General features: G+C 37.7%; 1 protein-coding gene across 6 annotated transcripts; it reads left to right on the top strand.

Annotated features, from left to right (window-relative positions):
* The first annotated feature begins 3,636 nt into the window (after positions 1-3,636).
* On the top strand, positions 3,637-18,203 carry FBXO4 (F-box protein 4). 6 transcript variants are annotated; one of them, XM_047859462.1, is made up of 7 exons: positions 3,637-4,094; positions 5,318-5,553; positions 8,384-8,604; positions 12,128-12,203; positions 12,314-12,489; positions 16,616-16,706; positions 17,893-18,203. In XM_047859462.1, the coding sequence occupies exons 1-7, from the start codon at positions 3,906-3,908 to the stop codon at positions 17,918-17,920; spliced, it is 1,017 nt and encodes a 338-aa protein (XP_047715418.1). In that variant the 5' UTR covers positions 3,637-3,905; the 3' UTR covers positions 17,921-18,203. The 6 variants fall into 6 exon arrangements, with proteins under 6 accessions (XP_047715418.1, XP_047715411.1, XP_047715400.1 ...); XM_047859455.1 differs by having other exon boundaries at positions 3,639-4,094; positions 16,616-16,686; XM_047859444.1 differs by having other exon boundaries at positions 3,639-4,094; positions 16,613-16,686.
* Positions 18,204-18,827: the final 624 nt, after the last annotated feature.

Below are 18,827 nucleotides of genomic sequence, written 5' to 3'. Positions count from 1 at the left end.
ATATCCTTAATATCCTGTTTAAAAAATAGATTAAGCTGGGAAATCCACATGATTGAATGGTATGTAGCTATAAGAAGCAAAAGCAAATATTTCTGTATAATGCTATGGAGTCATCTTAAGTGAAAAACAAGGTGGAAAAGAGTGTATAGTACTATTTAAGAAAGGGAATAAATATGTGTGTATAACCTTGTTTGCTTACATATATATGTATATTATGTATGTATGTATATGTATGTACATATGTATGTATGTATATTATGTATGTATGTATATGTATACATATATATGTATATTACATGTATACATATACATGCATGTATATATACATATATACATACAAATGTAATGTATACATTATATACATATATGTACACATATATACATATATGTGTATACATATATGTATATATGTGTACATATATATGTATACACATATATGTATACACATATATATGTGTATATATACATTTTTTTTATTTAAAAATTAAAAAAAAAAAGTACTTCTGGTGGGAGGTATGGAGAGAGGTACCAGATGGAGGGGACCAGGATGGAAGCTAGACTTCTCTGAATATACCTTAAGTTTTGTACATTTGACTTTGGAGCATGTACTACATTTTTACAAAGCAAGATTACATCAAAATTAAAAGCAACTCCTAAAATTCCAAAGCAAAATACAACAAATGAGCTGTATTGTGCTTCACGTTGGTGGCTTAACTACACAGGAATATTTCAATTATTTTTAAAGAACAATAATTTGCATTCCCCTAGTGGATATCCCCAAGGGCTGTGAAGAAATCAAACTCCTCAGTAATTATAGTATTAATAACTCTGCTGATAGCATTAGAAATGTGGATTTTCAGTGTAAGGGAAAAGAGACTAAATTGGAATCAAAGAAGGTAAGTAAAAATTCTGTAATTCTGAAGTTGAATAGAAATTAACAGCATGAACTCTTATTTTCTCTACATAAAGACCACCAAATAATGTACAAATACCATTTCCCATTAAAATGAACCAGGGCTCTGGGGCACCTGGGTGGCTCTGTTGGTTAAGCATCTGACTTTTGCTTTCAGCTCAGGTAATGATCTCACAGTTTGTGAGTTTGAGCCCCTTGGGATTCAATCTCTCCCTCTCTCTCTGCCTCTCCCCCAACCCCATATATAACTAAACTTAAAAAAAAAAAAAAAAAAAAAAAGAACCACAGCTCCCTGGAGATAAGGCTGAGTCTATATCATGGGCGGGACAATCAAATGGTTGATGAGGGACAACTTTTATTTAATCATCTAATCAAAGAGATCATAAAATTAGAATAGTAATACTTTAAAACTTGTAAACAATAATCATTGATAACTCCTAAATCCTTGAGATGAAAAACTTATGATGAACTTGATAATAAATGGATCAGAATTTAGAAACCATTGATCAGTTTGAACATTAGAAAATGAGAATGACAATTTGAGTACACAATACCACTTAGAAATATTTTATAAAACCTATCTAAATTTGATCATGCCTTCCAAGAAAGTCCAGAATGTCCTGAAGTCCAGAAAGACCAACCTAGTTTCTTTTAACAGTTGCCAGGAAAAATAAAGGAGAGGGAACCTATAGAATGAACAAGTTTTAGAAACATGTCTACCAGATGTAACATGTGGATCTTGTTTGGGTCATGATTTTAAAAAGCCAATTGCAAAATATAAATTAAATAAGTATATATATTTGAGGCAGGTGAGGAAGTTAAGCCCTGCCCAAGTATTTGGTGATTTTAAAGAAAGGTGATAATGGTACAGTGATAATGGTACAATGTTTCTTAAAAGTTACCTTAATTTTTAGAGACATATACTGAGATATTTAGGGATGAAATGATATATCTGGGATTTGCTTAAGAATAATCTTGATTTGGGGATGTGTGCGTTGGGTGGAGACGGTGATGGAGCAAGATAAACTGGTAACTTGAATTAGCTAGTGGACACATGGGATTACATTATTAACTCTAATAATTTTCACAATTAAAAAATTATAACCCATGGGGTGCCTGCGTGGCTCAGTCAGTTGAGCGTCCAGCTTCAGCTCAGGTTATGATCTCACTGTTAGTGGGTTCAAGCCCAGGTTATGATCTCACTGTTAGTGGGTTCAAGCCCCGCGTCGGGCTCTGTGCTGACAGCTCAGAGCCTGGGACCTGCTTTGGATTCTGTCTCCCTCTCTCTCTCTGGGCCTCCCCACTCACGCTGTGTCCTAGAGTCTTAAAATTATGTATTTATTACTTTAGATTGAAATAATCCTTTAAGGAACCGAGATCTAGCTTTTGAGCAAAGTAGTTTTTGGATTAGATTGAAGTAATCTATTTGAAAATGAATGACACAGTAGTATTTGTGTCCTTATCAATAGAGACCATAGTCAGTTCAATATAATAGGTTACCGTTGTTGAAAAGAAAACCACAGGCCCCAGATGGAATCTCTTATTTTAAGGGCCCCACTTCAGCAAACCAAAACCATAATACCTAACCTACCTGCAGTTTCAGCCACCTGAGGAATGTAACCTTTAACCAGTCAACAAGGAATCCCTGGTCAGCACTAGGAAATTTACTGATAGACCTCTTCCATTCCCCTTAGGAGGGTGACCTTGTCTACAGCAGTGTACTTTTTGCCAATAATTTCCTTTTTTTCCATTTTTTTTTTGCCTTTAATGATTTTTGTTTATTCTCTACACCCAAGATCGAGGGTCTCATGCTCCACTGACTCAGCCAGCCAAGCACCACCACCGCCCCACTTCTGCCTTTTAAAAACCTTCCTTTTCCTGCAGCTCAAGAGAGCTCCTTTCTTTTTGCCAGATGGGATGCTTCCATATTCATGAATTGGGCAATAAAGACAATTTGATCTTTTAAATCACTCAGTTGAATTTTTGTTGTTTATTACCTTGTAATGTGGCCTATGGCATAGTTTCTTAAAGCCCTTTCAAAGTAAGGCTGGACAAGGTGAGTAAAATGGGTAACTGTTTTACAGATAAAAAAACAACAACAGGGGCGCCTGGGTGGCGCAGTCGGTTAAGCGTCCGACTTCAGCCAGGTCACGATCTCGCGGTCCGGGAGTTCGAGCCCCGCGTCAGGCTCTGGGCTGATGGCTCAGAGCCTGGAGCCTGTTTCCGATTCTGTGTTTCCCTCTCTCTCTGCCCCTCCCCCGTTCATGCTCTGTCTCTCTCTGTCCCAAAAATAAATAAACGTTGAGAAAAAAAAAAACAACAACACTAGCAGGATTTCAACAGTACTGTATCTGGCTTCTCTTATTCTGGCCCTATGTTGCTGCCCTTTTGTGAGATGCCTACCTTCAGGAATTTTTAAATGTACCTATATTTTTAAGTAGAGAATACAGACTCCTCACCTTGGCATAAGGTCTTTCGTGATTAGGCCCCTGGCCACCTCTCTACTCTCATTTCTGCCAATCCCCAAGAACACAAACAGTAAATCCGAGACTGAAAAACAATTAGAAAAAATCTCCACGCCTGGCACGGCAGTGCTGAGAAGGAAGCAACTGGTTATTACGCCTAAGACAGCGGAGGAGGGCAATCTATTGAATAAACAGGGATCACCTAGGCCCGGATGAAGTGTAACCGGGTCCCAGACAGAACGTCTTTGGGTGAAGTAACCAAGTTACAAAGGGCCGAGAGATTTCATGGGACCGAGTGAGGTTAGCAAGGCTGAGGTCTGAAGTGAATGGGGCAGTGAGCGGTGCTTCGGGCTCCACTCGAGACGGCACCTCACTGGGCCACATCTCGATTCCCTTCCGGGTGCGGAGGCTGCCCGCGGGGAGACGTGGCAGGGGCGAGACGGGCGGTGCGGGGCGGGTGGCGAGCCGCCCGGAGGAGGACGCGCAGCGCGTGGCCCTGCGGCGCGTCACGTGCGGCGTCGGCGGCCATGGCGGGAAGCGAGCCCCGCAGCGGAGGCAGCGCCCCGCCGCCGCACCACAGCGACTGGAGCCGGCTGGAGGCCGCCATCCTCAGCGGCTGGAGGAACTTCTGGCAGTCGGTGGGCAAGGAGAGAGCAGCGCCCAGGGCCTCTCAAGAGGAGGCGGACGAGGAGGCCAGTACCCTGACGCGGCTGCCGGTGAGTGGCGGCCACCGGACGCGGAGGACCGCGGGGCCGGGCCGGGAGGGGCGTCCCGCTCGGGCGGCCTTGGGGGCCTCGCCGCGCCCGGGCCTGGGTCTATCCCGTCCTGCAGCCATTCCGGGCCGTGTCGTCACCTGGGAATAACGGTAGAGCAGAGACGCGGAGGCGTTGACCTTTGGTCCTCCGCCGCGGGACCGATGGTCGCGGCGGAACTCACCGCAGTGGGGGCGCCCCGCTAACCGGCCGGGTCATCCTCACGTCTTCAACCCCCCAAAGCGAGTTTTGGTACTGGAACGCCCTGACGTCATTCAGGAAAAGAGGAGACCACGCCAGACTTTGCGGGTAGCCTGGGGAAGCCTTCAGCGACTGTGTTCTCAGCGGCTCTCACCTCAGGTTCAGGGTCCAGAACCCCTGGGGGACCCCCCCCCCCCCCGGAAACACTCGGCTATGACGCTGTGGCTCTTCTCCCACCGCGCGTTTCAAGCACCGACCCTCACACTTCATTGAGAAGAAGTTACAGGCGCCTCGAGGGGCGACAGGCCACAAGAATTATACACCTCATTTATTGTTAAACTCTTCAGGCAGATGGGAAAATGGAGAGACGAAAAATTTCTTCGAAATTATTAAACTCTGTATCTCGGCTGAACTCTTGACACCTGCCTGTGACATCTATCAGAAAACTGCAGGCTTAGAATGCCTCCAAGGGTCTCCCTTTTGTAGAGGTTCTTGGAAATAATAGATTTTATGGAGGAACTCAGATGACAGATTTATTCTTTGATCTAATGACAAGATCAGAAGTTTGTCAGCTTCATAAAGATTTTATGTTGAAGGCTAGATTATTTCCTTAAGTAGTTTGTTCAAGTGAACGGTGTGGCAAAATATCCGTGAGAAATTAACAATCTGGTTATTTTGCTTGAAAAATGAATGTTTCGGTGTGTCAAAAATTAAGTGTTCAGTTACGTTTCTCTTTTGGTGGCAGGAAATTAACTTCCAAATAGTAGATTTCATTATTAAGAATACTGACACACCGATCTTTGGTTATCTAGTATAATTCTTTACAAGTTTTGTAATTTATCATGATATAATCATTAAAAAGACAAACTCTTTGGTTGACCTTTGGTTTCCTAGTATAATAAAATAAATTTTATAATATATTATCAGAAAACAATTTCCAAGATACGTTTTTCATGCCTTTTACCTGTTTGCTGTTTCCATTTCAGATTGACGTACAGCTATATATTTTGTCATTTCTTTCACCTCATGATCTGTGTCAGTTGGGAAGTACCAGCCATTATTGGAATGAAACTGTACGAGATCCAATTCTGTGGAGATATTTTCTGCTGCGGGATCTTCCTTCTTGGTCTTCCGTTGACTGGAAGTCTCTTCCAGATCTAGAAATCTTAAAAAAGCCTATATCTGAGGTCACTGATGGTGCATTTTTTGACTACATGGCAGTGTGAGTATCTAGTTTTATGAATTAAAAAGAAGATATTATATTTGACTATATTACAAGTCAATAGTGTAAATTAGTCTTGGCTCTGCCACTAAATTGAGGATTAAGTTAAATGACTTCCTTCATAGGACCCTTTCGTTTTTCACATGTTGTTATTTGCCTGTGGTGCCTGACTCTAGACTATTTGAATAATTGTAGATAGTTCATATGCCAAGAAGTAAAACACTTGTTAAAATTTTCATTATCTAGGGGTGCCTGGGTGGCGCAGTCGGTTAAGTGTCCGACTTCAGCCAGGTCACGATCTCGCGGTCCGTGAGTTCGAGCCCCGCGTCGGGCTCTGGGCTGATGGCTCAGAGCCTGGAGCCTGTTTCCGATTCTGTGTCTCCCTCTCTCTCTCTGCCCCTCCCCCGTTCATGCTCTGTCTCTCTCTGTCCCCAAAATAAATAAACATTGAAAAAAAATTTTTTTTCATTATCTATAGAATACTTGTTATTTTGTTAAATGATAAATACTTTTCTGTGTCCAAAGAAAGAATGATCAGCAATTAGAGACCAGTTCTTTAGCAGGAAAGAACAACATTCTCAAGATTCTGGGAAGTAAGATTTTGTTATCATCCAAAAGCACTGACACTTTTAAATATCATGTAGCTGAGAGAATTAATGTTCTTGAACAATTGTAATGCATTGGATTCTATGAGGGGTGCCCTTTGTATGTTTACTTAACATGATTTTCACACAATAAAGAAGGTATTATCCTTGTGTTACGGATGTGGAATTGAGGTTCAAAATGGTTATGGATTTGCCTAAGGTCATATAGCTTATAAGAGACTGTTCTGGTTGGAATCCTATCATGCTGCATTAAACATATAATGTCATTGGGTCTGGATATAATCTCCTTTATTGAGGGCCCCACATTTAAGGCATGGTAAATAAAATTAAAAGATATTTGTGTTTTAGGTAAAGATTTTACTATAGTATTTTTTTCATATTTAAGGTATTCATATCTTTCCTTATTCTAATGCAGATGCTAAGTCTTGTGAAGCTACTTGATTAAAATGTATGTGTTATGTTATATATAATTTCAGTAAGTGCTACTGTACTCTCACTAGCTAGTTGTTATTTCTACATTGTCCCACAACCAAGTATATCATGCTGTGGAACCAAATTTTCCCCAGGAATAATCATAGTAACTACCATTCATGATCATATAAAGTGTTTTTTTTTTTTTAATTGAAGTATAATTAACATACAGTGTTATGTTAGTTTCAGGTGTATAATATAATGATTCAACAATTCTATGCACTTTTCAGGGCTCATCTTGATATGTGTACTCTTAACACCTTTTATATCACTCGTCTCCCTACCAACCTCTCATCTGTCAACTACCAGTTTGTTCTCCGTATTTAAAAGTCTGTTTTTGGTTTTTTTGGTGTCTTTTGTTCATTTGTTTCTTAAATCTATAAATTAATTTCTGATCCATACAACCCTGGGTTAATTGTTATTGCTTAAATAATGCAGATGAAAAAAACTTAAATTTAGACTATAAGTGGCTTATATAAATAAAGTGGTAAGGTTTGGCTAGATCTATCTAGCCTCAAAGTAGATTTTTTTTTTCCTTCTTGAATTACAAGTTTCCTAAATAAAGATCATTATCTTGTTAGGTTAGTGACTGTCTCAACCAGCTTGATTTAGTTAAAGGGATTTAGGTTTTATTTTTATTTGGGTACTATGTTTTAATTTTTGCTAACATGTAGAATTGCTAATTTAGAAATTTATAGCTATTGAAAGAAACCGTTGTTTTTTTCACATGATTCTTAGCTGGCTAGGTTATCAATAAGGAACATTTGAGCTTCTGTGTATATGTAACACTTTTTAAACTGTTCCATTAGAGGCTGTTAATAAGAGTACTTAAGAAATTTGGTTAGGGGCACCTGGGTGGCTCAGTTGGTTAAGTGTCTGACTTTGGCTCAAGTTACAATCTTAAGGTTCATGGGTTCGAGCCCCACGTTGGGCTCTGTGCTGACAGCTCAGAGCCTGGAGCCTGCTTTAGATTCTGTGTATCCCTCTCTCTCTGCCCTAGGCCACTCATGCTCGCTCTCTCTCTCTCTCTCTCTCTCTCTGTCTCTCTCTCTCTCTCTCTCAAAAATAAGTAAGCATGAAAAAAAATTAAAAAAAAAAGAAATTTGGTTATATTGGTGGACTTAGTGATTTTTTTCTTTTTCTTTTTTCTTTTTTTTTTTTTTTTTTTACATCTAGGGATACTTATGCTAACTATCCACGTAGTTTATCTTTAGTGTGCGGTTTTTTCAATCTTGGCACTACTGACATTTCAGACCAGGTGTTTAGACCAGTTGTCCTGTGCACTGTAGGATGTTTAGCAGCATCCTTTACCTCTGTCCACTAGATACCAGTAGCACCACCCGCTGACCCCCAGTTGTAATGACAAAAATGCCTGAGAGTCATAATGACAAAAAAAGGCTGAGAATCACTACTCTATGTAGTGAATTTTTTACAGCTGTAACAAGTGTTAGACCAAGTATTCCATGAGAAAAATCTAAATGAAAGATTAGAAAGTAAGTAACTACTTCCTGGGGAAAACTTTTTCAGCTTCTGGACCACTTCTACTCCCAGAGCGCCTTTGTTTTTTCCTGTCTGGCATTCAGCATACATATTATAATGGTATCTGTCCTCCATGTCCCTCCATGAGGATTCTAACTACATAATTATTATATCTCTTGTGTCTAGCAGGTTCTCAATAAACTATATATTGTTGAATGAATAACTGCCTAGATTTTTTTCTGTCCTGATTTTCTAATTGTGACAATTTTATATAGCTATAAAATGTGCTGTCCATATACAAGAAGATCCTTGAAATCTAGCCGTCCTATGTATGGAGCTGTCACGTCATTTTTACACTCATTGATCATTCAGAATGAACCACGATTTGCTATGTTTGGACCAGGTTTGGAAGAACTGAATACATCTTTGGTATTGAGCTTGATGTCTTCTCAGGAGCTTTGCCCAACAGCTGGCTTGCCTCAGAGGCAGATTGATGGTAATTTTCATGTTAATCTATAGCATATAATAACTAAAGCACTTTGAACTTGATACTTATGTTGAATAATAAATTAATTTTTAATTAATTACATCTTTGATGTAATGAAATAATAGTAATTTGGTGAATAGGAGCCCCCTCCTTGGTCCCAGTGGGTTGAAAGAATTGATTTACTTTTTTATAAGAGGTGAGCTTTCCTTTATTTTCTCAAGTTTGTGTAATCCAGAATGTAAGATTATATGAAAGTAAGTTATATGTTATCAAGATGTTTGTACAGTATTTACCATATGTTAAAAGAATGTTAACAGCAAAAATCATTCAGCATCTACTGTGTGCAAAGTACTTTGCTATATATTGGAATTTTTAAAAAGACCTCAATTAATACTTTCCTCTTCTTTCTATGAAAACGATAAGTTAGTTGGCATGCAGGAGATATAATAAACATACCTAATAATATAATCTAGCTTATGCTTTCCTCATTCATTTATCGAGAGCACTTATTAGATACTAAAGGTGCAGAGATTTAAAACAAACATCAGCAATCTTTGTCCTGAAGATACTTAGTTTAGGTAAGGGCAGAGACAATTATGAAGGTGATTCGTGTATGGTATAATTAGCCTCCTGGGTAGAAAGATAAGGGTCAAAGAAGGCTCCATGTTGAACATGATGCCTTATTTGAGTCATTAAGATGAATTAAAAGAGGCCATTAAAATAAGGGTAAAAGTATTATGAGCAGTGAGCACTACATTTCTAAAAGCACAAAATTCTGGATACATGTGACCTTTTGAAGTAGCTCTATGTGTCTACAGTGGGGCTAGGTGAGAAGACACCTGTATGTCATGCTTAAGCATTTGGGAGCTGTCAAAAGATTTTAAGCAGAAGAGCGAGATGATCAAGATTGTATTTGAGAAAGATCTGGCTTCTAAGTGGAAAATTGATTAGAAGAGGCTATAAAGATGTGGAGACTCATTAAGAAACCACTATAATATTGTGAAGAAAGTATGAAGGATACAGTGTTGACTGATTATGTATTGGCAGTATTTCTGATGTGGTTTTCATATTGGATGATGGTGCCATTCACTAGGATAAGGAAACACAGGAGGAGGAGGAGAAACTTTATAGAGATCTATATAGGGAGAATGACAGCCACTCTTTGGAGTATGCTGACTTTGATAACTCTGGGAGATATAAGTAGAGATGCCCGCTATAAGCAATCCACCTGTGTGGAAGCTGCATTAGGGCAGGCTAGCTTTATTCTTGGCTGTCAGGCATGTAATAGACTGTCAACATGTATATTTGATGAATGAATGAAAAATTACTTTGTGGATTATTCTATGCATCCAGATCTTAAGAGTAAGATCTGGGTTAGAAATCAAGATTGGGAAATCATAGGGTGTCTGTGTAGACTTGAGAGTTTTTGAATATAGAAAGGAATATTGTGAACTAGGTGCTGAAATCTTCAGTGAATGTTTAGAGGAAGGGGTTGTCAAATGTAATAAATAACATCCTAAATGTCATGGATATCATAAATGATGAGGCTGAGGAAGGGGAGATGGTCCTGCAGCTGAATGGTGTGTCCAAAAAGAGATGAAGTTTCAAAGAGAGCTGGTGAGTAATAGGACATGGAAGTGAGGAGTAAAGAGAACATTGACTCCACCTCTTTGTCCTGAGATATGAGAGGATAAGCAATTTTGTTAATTGATAGTCTTCTGCAAGAAAAGCAGCATTTAAGGGCAGGCCAGTTTCAGATAAGGTGGAACACTTTAAGAAGAGGTTGGGGATATGGGGAAATTTGCTGATGATGAAACGTTAATTTTATTCTTCAGACAAGAGCAGAAGTGTTTGTTTTGAAAATGCCAATCCAATTATGCCTCAGACGCCACAAGATCAGGGAAGAATAGAGAGATGGGTCATTGGCAAGGTGGTACAGAACAGCATGGAGATCATACTGGGCTGAGGTTAGATGTATTGAGAGGGTAATCTCTGGAAATTAAACTGAGAAAAACAAAAATCAGAGATATAGTAGAATTTGTTTCTTTGATCTCTTTGGGGATCTCTTTGGGGATCTCTTTGGGGAATTTGTGTACCAGACCTGGTGGCCAGGGGACTAGGGTCATGCTTGCAGTCTCAGCCACCAGGATCTCTACCTATGTGTTGCCTGGAATGGTGACATAGGATGGCATGGCGGGTTTATTTAAGTAACTAGATTGGCTGTGATTCATGGATCGATAATATGAAAGGTGGAGTTGTCCTAAAGAGGTAAGTAAACGTGAGATTATATTAAGTTGTTTTTGAAGAGCGATGGCTTTGAAGGAAAGAGAAATAATTAGATAGGCATTTTCAAGCCATCTCTCCAGTTGCTGTCAGAAGAGTGGACAGTAGGGGACGAAAGTGGATGTAGGAGACTGGTAAAAAGTGATTGCAAAAGTCCAGGTGATAGGTATGATAATTTAGACTAAAAGGAGGGAGTGAGGATGGAGAGAAATAGATCTAAAAGGACATTTACATAGCAAAAAGAAATAGAGCCACAGAAGAAAGAGGGATCTTTTCATAATGCAAGAGGAGAATCAGCTCCTGAGTGTTAACACATCCAAAGAAGGGAAGATGTTAAGAAAGAAGGACAAGTGACAATGTTGAATGATTCAGGTAAAGGTAGTAAGAAGCTAGTGTTTAGCTAGGAATTTTACATATACAGTCTCATTTAATGCTTACAGTATCTCTAGGAAGTATGTATTTCTCTATTTTGATGTCAAAACTTTGGCTCACAAAATATGACAATGTGTGGCAAATGCAGATTATAACCCAAGTCTAATTCCAAATTTCACTATCTGCATATTTCCTCAATTTTCTGAGGTGATACTGGTGAGTCCCCATCAATTTATATGTATATATATATATTTAAAAAAATTTTTTTTTCTTAATGTTTATTTATTTTTGAGAGAGACCGAGACAGAATGTGAGTGGGTTAGGGGCAGAGAGAGAGGGAGACACAAAATCTGAAGCAGGCTCCAGGCTCTGAGCTGGCAGCAGAGCCTGACGCAGAGCTCAAACTCACGAGCGGTGAGATCATGACCTGAGCCGAAGTCAGACGCTCAACCGACTGAGCCACCCAGGTGCCCTGACTCCCCATCAATTTAAAAACATTTTCAGAAGGAGAAAAAAGCCATTTCACTGAATGTATACATGGAGTATATGACTAATGAGAAACATAAAAATTGGTAAATGAATCTTGAGGATAGATAGTAGCTGTTATGATGCAGCTGCTACTGATATGATACAGAAGGGAAAACTCTAAGCCTAGCAGTTCTTTGTTCTTTATCCATATTTTTATTGCCATATAAATGAAAATTGCATACGGTATCTTTTCTTCAACATAAACATTTCATTTTATTCCAAAGCTGTGTGTAACTTGTCATGGACTTTTTAGTTGCTCATTTTGCTTGCACTGGGTAATTTTTTTCAATCTGATGTTTTTCTATATTTATTAATGACTTGTTTTGATAACTGAAATTTTCTTCTTTAGGTATTGGATCAGGAGTCAGTTTTCAGTTGAGCAACCAACATAAATTCAACATCCTGATATTATATTCCACTACCAGGTAAGGCTGCCTACTTGGTGGCCTACCTGAGGCACCAGGACTTCGATACTTTAGGGGGATGGTGCTTGTTTAGTGTCTGTTTACATTTTATATTTACATTTTTCTTATAGAAAGGAAAGAGATAGAGCAAGAGAAGAACATACAAGTGCTGTTAACAAGATGTTCAGTCTACAGAATGAAGGAGATGATCAGCAAGGAAGCCGGTATAGTGTAATTCCACAAATTCAGAAGGTGTGTGAAGTTGTTGATGGGTTCATCTATGTTGCAAATGCTGAAGCTCATAAAAGTAAGCATTATCTTATTTTCTTTTTAAGAGCACTTTTTTTTTCTGTTTTTGCAAAGCAAATAAGACATTTTTAGGCTTTACTGTGACTTTTTAAGAATATGATGGTTAATTTAATAAATGTGATTCTATGACCATTACTGTTAATAGTGGGCTTTCAAACTTTGATGTGCATTACGATCACTTGGGGAGCTTGTTAAAAACATACCTGCCTGATTCCTACTTTGATGGATTTTAATTCATAGATTTGGGTTGGTTCTTGGGTATCTGTTTTTTTAATGAGCACTTACAGAATTCTGATGCATATCAAAGTTTGATACTATAACTACATAGTATTTCTTTGCTGTATGCTTCTGCACTTGTTATTGATGTTTTGTCTGCTTCTGGTTCTGTTCAAATAATTTATGCAGATAACTGAAAAATTTTTACCTTTGTTTCAGTTGTCCAGATAGATGTGTGGGGTGGAGTATTTAATTAAGTAGATTAGTTAACACTCACTACATATTCAGAATAATTTCCCTTCACATTGTTATTTGGGCATAAAATCAGAGTATTACTGGGTCATAAGCGAGTATTATAATTTTTCTCCAAAATCTTTTGTGAATAAGTTAGGGCATGAATATATAATACATTGTCCTCACTCAGAACAAGGTAGCAGTAGCCACTCAACTGCTGAAAGAATTTAAAGTTTATGATGCACTGAAGTTAACCACAGCAGCAAAAGCTAAGTCCAGCTCAACTACTGACTGGTTGGACTCAACCACTGCATTAGTCACCTAACAGAAGAAGCAGCATGCCCATGTCTGGGAATAGATTTTCTTTACCTCAGTCTCTACTGTTCTTTTACATAAAACATTTAACATTAAATTAAAAATTATAAGACACAAAAAAATAAAAAATGACCCATTGTCCAGAGACAAAGCAATCAGTGGAATCAGACCCAGAGATGACCCAGATGTTGCCACTCTCAGGTACATTGAAATAACTATGATTAATATGTTAAAGGATCTAGTGGAAAAAGTGGAAAATATGTGTGAACAGATAGGGATTTTCAGCAGAGGAGGAGGAAGTTATGAAAACATAAAATGGGAATGCTAAATGTGAATATATAACAGGTGAACGGGAAACAGGTGAACAGTTTCCTTAATAGATTTAAGGAAATAAATCTTTGGTGAACCTGAAGATAAATTAATTGAAATTATCCAAATTAAAACATAGAGAAAAGAGGAGTGGGGAGCATCTAAGAACTGGAGGAACCCATCAAGGGAAACAACTGAGGGGTCAGCATACTTTTTCTTAAGAGGCCACATAGTAAATATTTTAGGTGTATAATAAGCCATATGATCTCTCACAGTTACTCGGCTCGGCTGTTAAAGTGCAAAAGTAGCCATAGGGAATTTATAGTGAATGGGCATGACTGTTTTAGAAAAAATTTATATTTATAAAAATAGATCCATAGAATGTAGTATTGCCAATCCCTGATCTAACTCATGTGTAACTGATCTTCCCAAAACATGAAGAAATAAAATAAGGAAAAAGAAATTTTTGAACAGATAATGGCCAAATGTATTTCAAAATAACTAAAAGACAATAGACCATAGATCCAAGATACTCAGAGAACTCCAAATCAATCAATAAATAAAATACATAAGTAAAAAATACATCTAGATACATTATAGCCAAACTGATGAAAACCAAAGACTAAGAGATTATCTTGAAGGCAGTGAAAGCAAAAGGAAGCATACATAGAGAGGGCCAAAGATAAAGACACAGAATTCCTGAAAGAATTGCTGAAGGCAGTGAAGGGAAGTCTTTACAGTATTGTAAAGCAGGAAAAATCTTACATCCAGCAAAGGTACCTTTCAAAAATGAAGACAGAATCAAGACTTTCAGACAAAACCTGAGAAAGTTCATTATCTGCAGATTTGCATTACAAGAAATATTAAAGAAAGCTCTTCAAGCAGAAGACTGTGATACCAGATAGAAAATTGGATCTTAAAAAAAAAAAAGAAGAGGAGCCCTGGGATGGCTACACTGTTTCCATATATGTGTGTGTGTGTGTGTGTGTATATATATATATCCATATGTATATATGTCCATATATATATATGTCCATATATATATATGTCCATATATGTATATATATATATCCATATATATACTTTCCCTTAATTTAACTTTTTTATAATTATGTGAAGGAAAAATAATAACAATTATCGTGGGGGCACCTGGGTGGCTCAGTCAGTTGAACGTCCGACTTCGGCTCAGGTCATGATCTCATGACTCGTGAGTTCGAGCCCCACGTCGGGCTCTGTGCTGACAGCTCAGAGCCTGGAGCCTGCTTTGGATTCTGTGTCTCCAATTCTGCCCCTCCTCTGCTTGCATGCTGTCTTTCTCTCTCTCAAAAAAAAAAAAAAAAAAAAAAAAATTAAAAAATTTAAAAAAATAATGTATTGTGGCTATATGATATTTTTAAGATATATAATAATACAAACAGCATGGAAGAGAACAAATGGAAATTCACCAGCACAAGGTTCTCCTATATGTAAAGTTGTATAATACTAAGTAGACTGTTACAAGTTAAAAATGTACATTGTAAATCCTTGAGCAACCACTAAAAAATGTGTGAGAGAGGTACAATTAAATAAGTCGGTAGTTAAGGTAAAATGGAATCATTACAAAACACAGTCCAAAGAAGGTAGGATAAAGGAACAAAGAACAGATGGGACAAGTAAAAAAATCTAAGAGATCTATGATAGATTTAAATGGACCCTGTTGATAATCACATTATAATGTTCATTCATTTTCTATTAATATATAACAGATTCTCTCCAACCTAGTGGCTTAAAACAACACCTGTTTATTAGCCTATAGTTCTCTATATCAGAAGTTTGCACAGCATGGTTGGGTTCTCAGCTTAGGGTTTTACAGGCTGAAATCAGGGTGAGATGGGTTGCATCACTTTCTGGTGGCTCTGGGGAAAAATCTGCTTCCTAACTCACTGAAATTACTGGCTGAATTCCGTTCCTTACTGTTGTAGGACTGAGCTGTTTTCTTACTGACTGTCAGCTGTGGCTGAATCAGCTTTTAGAAGCTATCTTCATTTCTTGCCTTGTGACTCCCTCTTGTCTTCAGATCCAGCCAATACAGAATCTTTCTCACCAAGAGAACTTCATCTCTTCTCTTAGGTCAGCTTCACTGAGGATAATCTCTCATTCTTTTTTTTTTTTTTTAAATTTTTTTTTTTCAACGTTTATTTATTTTTGGGACAGAGAGAGACAGAGCATGAACGGGGGAGGGGCAGAGAGAGAGGGAGACACAGAATCGGAAACAGGCTCCAGGCTCTGAGCCATCAGCCCAGAGCCTGACGCGGGGCTCGAACTCACGGGCCGCGAGATCGTGACCTGGCTGAAGTCGGACGCTTAACCGACTGCGCCACCCAGGCGCCCCTAATCTCTCATTCTTGAAGTCATATTTGTCTTATCATGTAGTCTGCTCAGGGCAGTGATATCCCATTACTGATTCTAGATTCCTCCCACACTTAAAGGGTAAGAGATTATACAATGGTGTGAATCATTGGGAGACCTTTTAGAATTTTGACTACCTCACAATGTCAATGATTTATACACTCCAAAGAAAGGCAAAGATTGCTAGTTTTAATAAAGAGCTGGATTCAACTATATGTTTAAATTGTTTAAACTAAGGCCTTTGAAAGAAAGGGTAGTTTTAGCTACAAAATTTGTGAGAGGAAAATATCTATATCAAAGTATTTTTATTTTCAAACTGTAAAGACATCTGAATGGTACTGTGACTATTTTTGCCCTCTAATATTACCAAAATTCCTATCCTTGAAGACTACTTAATGTAATTTTATGATAGATCGTAAATGAACAGCTGTTAATAAACAGCAATATAGGCACTTTATTATGTTTGGATCCTGGTAATTTTTTTTAATTTCCTTGTTTTGTTTATTTTAAAAATCACTATAAGTAATGCAAATTAAGGGTTTGACTACATTCTCTAGGACATGAATGGCAAGATGAATTTTCTCGTATTATGGCAATGACAGATCCAGCTTTTGGATCTTCAGGAAGACCTATGCTGGTTTTATCTTGTATTTCTCAAGCAGATGTAAAAAGAATGCCTTGTTTTTATTTGGCTCATGAGCTGCGTCTAAATCTTCTGAACCACCCATGGATGGTAAGGTCTTACTTTCTCTGGTGAGAAAAATCTTTTTATTTTTCACTATTCTCTATTTGATTTTATTCTTTCCTACTCATTCTCTTTAGTGAAATCACATTCTAAAGTTAGTTTTAATAGCTTAATCAGTGGGAGATAGTTGGTATCACTGTTTCACCTGATCAATTTGTTCTCTACTTGCCTTTCCTACCATAGATACAGTAAATCAGTTGGCCATTGTTTTGATTTGTTTTTTGACATTGGTGTCATGTTTTTTTTAAACATGAATTTAATATGCTCTAACGGTCATCAAAAATACAAGTTCTATCTTACTATTTCTTGCTTTCCAAATTTTATTTTACTCATGGAACCCTTTCTTCAATGAAACCTTACATGAAAGCTCCTAGGTAAAATAAAGAAAAATTAAAATTGGAAATACTTATGCTTAAAAAGTTACAGGATTTTCTTCCTTCCTCCCCCTACACCTTTCACGGAGCCCTGAAGACTCTTTGGAACACAGTTCGAAAACAACCGATAAAGGCGTCCCTTTCTGGGTGGTGGGAGTTTTCGTTTACCATTAAGAAGAGTGGGAGTCTTTTAAAAAAAATTTTTTTTAACGTTTATTTATTTTTGAGACATAGAGAGACAGAGCATGAACGGGGAGAGGGTCAGAGAGAGAGAGGGAGGCACAGAATCTGAAACAGGCTCCAGGTTCTGAGCTGTCAGCACAGAGCACGACGCGGGGCTTGAACTCACGAACCGCTAGATCATGAACTGAGCCGAAGTCTGACGCTTAACCGACTGAGCCACCCAGGCGCCCCAAGAAGAGTGGCAGTCTCAAAGACACGTTTTTGCAACTGGATATCACATTTATCATCTGAGTAGCTGGATTCTTTCAAAAATGTTTTAGTTTTCAAAGTGGATATTTTGGAGAATTTTTTTTTTTTTTCTGATACAAACAAGTCATTGAAATGATAGTTCTTCCCATTCCCAAAGCTGAGTTCTAAGATACGTAATAAGCCTTATATTGGTAATAAATTATAGACATAAGAGAAGATCATATTTTTTTTATCTAAGTTACATAGAAGACAAAATTTGAATGACTCACCCAAAGTTTATTGGGATTTTTTAAACTGTATTCTTTTGTTAGTATCTAGAAAAATGTTTCTTTTAATCATAAGATTTTGGACTCAGTTTCTTACAGTGATCTCTCTTATCTGCTCATAGGTCCAGGATACAGAGGCTGAAACTCTAACTGGTTTTTTGAATGGCATTCAGTGGATTCTTGAAGAAGTAGAGTCTAAGCATGCAAGATGATCCTTCTTTTAGACCTTGAGAACTGAAACCATTTGAAACCTGTTACTGAGGTCATGATGTGGATATTTGTTCAGTCAGCTCATTTTGTCCTGCCTTTTTGCAGGTGGGCTTTATGTTGGAACAGCTGTAGCTGCTATGTTTTTTACAAAATTTTTACTTTTTACCTTAAATCAATTACAAGAAAAAAACTTTCAGTGCTAGTATTTAGCCCCAAAATGAACCCTTTAAGATTTTTTGATAACTTTTATATTTTTCTTTTTTAAAATATTACATTCTAGAAAAAACAAGTTTGTACCTCTGTCATTCCTTGTGATTTCTCTTTTCAGTTCAGAGATTGCCCTGGTGGAAAATACCAAATTTGCCAAATTTTCTATAGGTTCTTTTCAAGGGTCCTTAACTGGTTATCAGAAGTTTTTATGTATTCTTAATAAATATATTGCTTGTAGGCTGGAATATTCTTTGGAATTGCATTTAATATTATGGTCATACAACTTCTGGGTTTTCTCCTGAGACAGTAGAAATTAACTTGGTATCATATTTAATACTAATTAAGTGAAAATAACTTTCCTGGAAGTTCTTGCTATTTCAGATAACTTTGAAGGCTCATAAGGTTCTAAAGTCAAATTGTATTCCATCCTCCTAGAGAAAACATTCCATTATGACATATTCATAAGACTTCCTCACAAATTGCACTTTGCAGAGGAAATGTTACAGCTTTCCTGTCACATTGGAAGTGAGGAATTTTAAGATTGTAATAAAAAGAGCATAGTATTTGCGTTAGCATTAGGGTTAGTGTTAAAAAAAAAAGTGTAGTAGTATTAGTGGCACTGGACCCAAGATATAGC

This window comes from Prionailurus viverrinus, chromosome A1, assembly GCF_022837055.1.
Source record: "Prionailurus viverrinus isolate Anna chromosome A1, UM_Priviv_1.0, whole genome shotgun sequence".
Taxonomy (NCBI): Eukaryota; Metazoa; Chordata; class Mammalia; order Carnivora; family Felidae; genus Prionailurus; species Prionailurus viverrinus.
The sequence above is the reverse complement of the archived record's forward strand: the minus strand, read 5'-3'. Positions and strand labels throughout refer to the sequence as shown.

Bases quoted from the DNA above. Each gene is read 5' to 3' on its own strand.
- FBXO4 (XM_047859426.1), top strand. From the start codon at position 3,906: ATGGCGGGAAGCGAGCCCCGCAGCGGAGGCAGCGCCCCGCCGCCGCAC. The intron at 5,554-8,383 runs GTGAGTATCTAG...AATTTTATATAG, and splicing joins TTTTTTGACTACATGGCAGT to CTATAAAATGTGCTGTCCAT. The intron at 12,490-16,510 runs GTAAGCATTATC...TACATTCTCTAG, and splicing joins AAATGCTGAAGCTCATAAAA to GACATGAATGGCAAGATGAA.